This window comes from Lactuca saligna, chromosome 2, assembly GCF_052625555.1.
Source record: "Lactuca saligna cultivar CGN05327 chromosome 2, ASM5262555v1, whole genome shotgun sequence".
NCBI classification, from domain to species: domain Eukaryota; kingdom Viridiplantae; phylum Streptophyta; class Magnoliopsida; order Asterales; family Asteraceae; genus Lactuca; species Lactuca saligna.
This window is the reverse complement of record NC_136418.1, coordinates 24,550,966-24,556,797: the sequence shown is the minus strand read 5'-3', so window position 1 is coordinate 24,556,797 and position 5,832 is coordinate 24,550,966. Positions and strand designations below refer to the sequence as shown.

General features: G+C 40.9%; 1 protein-coding gene across 1 annotated transcript; it reads left to right on the top strand.

Moving 5' to 3' along the window:
- The first annotated feature begins 3,934 nt into the window (after positions 1–3,934).
- On the top strand, positions 3,935–5,585 carry LOC145028814 (xanthotoxin 5-hydroxylase CYP82C4-like). Its single transcript, XM_078977544.1, has 2 exons — positions 3,935–4,876; positions 4,956–5,585. The coding sequence occupies exons 1-2, from the start codon at positions 3,935–3,937 to the stop codon at positions 5,583–5,585; spliced, it is 1,572 nt and encodes a 523-aa protein (XP_078833670.1).
- Positions 5,586–5,832: the final 247 nt, after the last annotated feature.

Genomic DNA, 5,832 nt, shown 5'->3' with positions numbered 1-5,832 from the left:
GAATGTATCTCAAAATATATTAACAACTGTCAAATACATCAGAGTATAAACATCCCAGGCTGAACAAATGGTGTGTGCACTGCAATCTTCCCGAGCTCCTCTTTTGGAAATTGAGTACCCGAAACCAAAACTGAAAACCGTAAGCACGAAGCTTAGTGAGCTCCCCCAAAGTACCACATACCATACAATAACATATAAAGCATCTACTGGGCCTTGCCCACTACATCAAACCAAAGTCCGGAAACTGCATCGGGCCGTAGTCTAGAACTGACTGGGACCTTGTCCCCTGCATCAGACCGATGTCCAGAACTAGCTGCATCGGACCGAAGTCCGGAACTGACTGCATCGGACCGAAGTCCGGAACTAACTGATCATAGCATAGCATAAACACATATCAACTAGCATAACACACATCATCATAAACTCATATACTACATACTACGTCAGGCCGTAGCCTAGAACACATAACACATAAATCCTGTCTGAGCCACGAAAGCATCAAACACACTAAAAACTGCATCGGACCGAAGTCCGGAAACTACTACTAACTTAACGGGCCAGCATTGTGGCCTTAGACCCGTTCCTACTGGAAGGAAACTCACCTCACACTGCTAAAGTCCCGCAGACTCAATCCCACACTGTTGAAGTCCCGCAGACTCGACCCCAGCTGCTAGATGACAGATTCCCGATCTGTCAACATCAAAATAACACCCAATTAATAATTGGGTCCCCACACATAACCATAAATACATACTTGGATAATTACTACATTACCCTAAGATTGGCTTATTCAAGCCCAAGGCCCAATCCGTAGGCCCAAAGTCAATTATGATTCAAAGCCCATCATATGGCCCAATTTTCCAAATTGGGACCAAGCCTATACATGGTCTTATTCTAAGGCCCAACATTATACAATCATTAAGGCCCAACTATGGCCCATCTATGGCCTAATATTCCAAATTGGGCCCAACCCCTTACATGGGACTTACCCTAGGCCCATTAAATTATTTTAGTCCATATAATTATTCTCGGATAGCCCATTAATAATCCAATCATCAAGGCCCACTAGAAAGACCCAACAATAAGCCCAAGTGAAGTTAGGGTTTCACATAAAATGCCGATTAGGGTTAAGTTTCCTACTTAACCCATTAAGGACTTAATCCATTAAGTCCAATATCACTTAGATTAATCTGTACCAATGATTATTATTTAATATATGAAGTTATTAAATAATTCTTGTGTGTGTGACCCGATTAATTCTTAATATTAGGGTTTTCCTTGGCATTCGGGTTTTCCAATCCAATTATTAGCCCATTTACCAATGTGTTGGGCTTTTAGGTCAATTAGGGCTTTATTGGGCCTATTAAGCCCACTAGAATAATATTAAGTCCATATGGGTTTAATTGGGTCCATTAGAGTCCATTAAGCTTCATTGGGCCCATTAGAGCTCCTTTGAGCCCATTAGGGTTTCTAGCACCCCAAACGAATCTATCACAAGAGGCAAAGCGCACCGCCACCCGACACGGCGGTCGGTGGCGGCAGCCACCACCCTAAGGTGGTGGTTCTCTGTTTTTCTTTCATTAATCCGATTTGTTACAGTTACAATGTCCATCCGATCAACCCACGCACACCCTAATCTAATTACAAACACATACGCACGAAATAAACCCACCCATGGTGGTATATGGCGGCAGCCACCACCTCGCGGTGGTGGCGGTGGCTATCCTTGATTTCCAGATATGCATAACATACACACATACTTCATGCTATATTTCATTGTAAAATACACATCCACACACCGATGTATGCCCACTGCCACCCACACACGGTGGTCAAAGGTGGCAGAAAACAAATGGCAACACCCACCATGGTTGGCTGCCATGGTGGCTCACTCTTAAATCTCCGACCAGCCAACAAAACTCACACACAACACGATGGAACGATGATTCACATGCCATGATAGCATCTGAACCACACACACCCACATCTCCTGCTCGAAAAAGAATCCAACCACCCACCTGATGGCTAAAATGCGATGACATCGATTTGAGAAGGCAACACCAACAATGGCTAACGGCGGCAAGGAAACATTCATGGTGATAACAACAGCTTTAGGACGGCAACCACCTTGCTCGGACTCCCGGATGCAACCACCACTTGGTGGTGTATAACGGTGGAATCAACAACTCGTAGCAACAACCTAAGCATCGATTTGCGGCGGCGGTCGTGACTGTGGCCAAACACCAAACCCATGGAGAAAGGATACGCTAACAGGCGAAGATGAGGAGAGAAGAGGTGGGCGACTCCCACCAGAAACAGCAGCCACGACACCACAGGGTACTCCTCTGACTACCTACTGTCGTGACTCCTCAAACCATTCTTCGCCTTCGACGGTGGTGAAAGCAGCGGGATAATGGAAGTCGCCTCCATCGGAGAACAACAACATCATCCCCCGATCTTGAAGCTTCCGACCACGCAGGTGCTTCACCCTCGACCCTGACTTCACCGGCAATAGAAGAGACCACCGTTCATGCAATGGAATGGAGGTGGCGGCTGAGAAAACTTCGAATATGTGTTGGCGGCTGGAAACGATGCTAGGGCTAGGGCAACCAGGGAGTGACGGGTTTAAATACCCCGATCCCCACACTTGTTTCCATAATAACCGAATGGTCCCTCCATCCCCCATTTCATTCAAAATAACTCAAATATTTACCATTTTACCCTCCGCATTAATCCTTTACATCTTAGGTACAAAATTTACCAAACAACACCCAATATCTTAGTTATGACATATTCATCCCTTCCACATCCTTTCGTTTTAAATTAATTCCAAATAATTACCTCGGAGTCCCTATCTTCATAAATATTTATAAACGGGGTCCGAAGCTTACCCTTTTAACCCTCAACTTCCAAATTATGACCAATAGCTCCTCGTAACCAACACCCTGCTACAAAATTATTGATTTTAGGCTGCTATATCTTCATAAATTTATTTATTTATTTAATAAATAAACAGGGTTTTACACACACACACACACACACAGAGAGAGAGAGAGAGTCCAAGAGTAGGGAAAATTCAAAGCTAATATAAGAAAATTGGTCAACAAATGTCAATGTATCAAAGATATAACTGGGTGACCCCTTCACTTTGGTCAAAATGATGTAATTGACCCGACAAGCACAACTTCGTTCCCTCATAAGGCCACAGAAGTTGTTTAGGGATTAAAAAGATAAACCGTAGAAAGTTCGTAGGGCATTTATATCATTTTCCCAATTTAATAACACCAAAGTTGTTCTAATTGTTCTGTCAATTGACTAACATAAGGAGAAATTATGTAATTCTTACTAATATACTATGAAATACATTAGTATTTTAGTACAGTAAAAGTTATTTATTTTTATTTTTTTGTATGTTAGTAATACATCAACCACTTTTGAGTTTTCAATCATTTGGAAAGTTTGTAACCATTCTCTAAAACAACATATTATTACTAAATAAATTCATCAATGCATATAATTTTTTTTTCAGAAATATCATCTTTTTATACATATAAAAAATTTTGTAATTTTTTTTGAAACCACAAGTAAAAACTTAAAAGGTCGATCGAAATTGTACATATGTAATCAATGAATTTAAAATTTGATTAAGTTTAGTTTTATCCATTTTATATTATTAATATATTTTAAAGAATAGAAAGCCAATTTCATCATATACAAAACAAACTTTATAAATAACACAATATAAGTTTTTTAACTTAATAATATATTATTTATTACATAATTAAATTTTAAATTCTATTTAACATTTCCACGATTTTTAATTATTCTGCCGAACGAATTGTGTAATTCTTTTTTGTATTTTTTTGTTGTACACAATATATATAAGTCGCATGGAGTCTTTTATCTTTTCCCCTACATCATTAATACATACACTATGGTTTATTCACCCGAACTAATCATGTTACTTGTTTTTGTATTATGCATCTTCTACCTAGTAATTTGCAGTACTCGAATGAAGTCCAAACAGTCGGCAAGAGAAGCTCGTGAAGTGGAAGGTGCATTGCCGATCATCGGACACCTCCATCTACTTGGTGGTGGTAACCAGCTTCTCCACCGAACACTAGGAGCCATCGCAGACAAATATGGGCCAACGTTCAATATCCGGCTTGGAACCCGTCGTGCTTTCGTGGTCAGCAGTTGGGAAGTAGCCAAAGAATGCTTCACCGTAAACGACAAAGCACTTGCTTCTCGACCCAAAACCGCCGCCGTGAAGCACATGGGCTATAACTATGCCATATTTGGCTTCGCCCCATACACTCCTTTTTGGCGTGAGATGCGGAAGATCACCACCCTTGAGCTCCTCTCCAACCGTCGCCTCGAGATGCAAAAAGATGTCCGTTCGTCGGAGATTAATTCAGGAATTACAGAGCTCTATGGGCGATGGGTGGAAAACGGTGGACGTCAGCCTTTTGTTGTTGATTTGATCAAATGGTTGGAACCCATGTTGTTAAATATAATTACGATGATGGTAGCCGGAAAGCGGTATTATGGTGTGGAAGCCGACAGCCATGAGGCCAGAAGGTGCCAGAAAGCCCTCAATGAATTCTTTCGTTTGATTGGCATATTCGTGGCATCAGACGCAATTCCCTTTTTAGGGTGGTTGGATTTTGATGGATATGTGAAGCAGATGAAAAAGACAGCAAAGGATCTGGATTTCGTGCTCGGTGGGTGGCTCGATGAACATAGGCTCAATCGGAAATTAGATTCAAAACGAAATAAACACGATTTTGTAAACGTGATGTTGTCTCTTGAAGAAGAAGGAAAGCTCTCCGGTTTACAGTATAATTCAGATATCAGCATCAAATCTACATGCTTGGTAACTTATACTAATATACTATATATAATAAGTTGTATCTTGTGTGGATCGATCATTAATCTTCTCCAAATGTTTACAGTCGATGATGTTAGGAGGTGGCAATACACCGGCTGAAACACTAACGTGGGCTATCTCATTGTTGCTAAACCATCCCGATCATCTAGTTAAATTGCAACATGAACTAGACGACAAAGTTGGTAAAGAGAGACAAGTCGTTGAAACCGACATCAACAACCTCGTATATCTTCAAGCCGTTATTAAAGAAACTTTACGTTTGTATCCTGCTGGGGGCCCACTTCTAGGACCGAGGGAAGCGATGGAAGATTGTACTGTTTCAGGGTACCATTTAAAAGCCGGGACTCGGTTGATAGTTAATGTGTGGAAGATTCAAAGGGATGAGAAGGTTTGGACTGATGCATCTGAATTTAAACCCGAGAGGTTTATGGGTGAAGAACATGAACATGTCGACTTGAGAGGACATCAGTTTGTCCTCATCCCATTTGGGTCAGGTCGACGTTCTTGTCCTGGAGCCACGCTTGCGATCCAGGTGCTTCATTTGACGTTGGCTCGTCTTGTTCATTCTTTTGATTTAGGTCTTCCTAGAGGTCTCCCGATCGACATGACTGAGAGCCCTGGGTTGACCATGCCAAAAAAGAAGCCATTAAAGGCCCTCCTGACCCCACGCCTTCCATCCGAACTCTATGGATAGTAGAAAAAGTATTAATGTTGATCTTTTGTTGTTTGGAAGATCAATCTATATAATGTACTGAAATAATTGAAGAGGTCCTATATATATAATTAACAAAAAATTTACTTATCTATGTTTATTTTGAAGGTGTCCTACAATATTACATTGATGAGGATACACATAATTAATTGTTCCTTAATCCCATTAAGCAAAACGTATATTCTTTTTGGCTAGGTCGAATTGTATGATATCAGAAAAAGTTAAACCA

Excerpts from the sequence above, each read along its gene's own strand:
- LOC145028814 (XM_078977544.1), top strand. The coding sequence starts at position 3,935 with ATGGTTTATTCACCCGAACTAATCATGTTACTTGTTTTTGTATTATGC. Across the intron at positions 4,877-4,955 it reads GCATCAAATCTACATGCTTG|TCGATGATGTTAGGAGGTGG; the intron begins GTAACTTATACT and ends AAATGTTTACAG.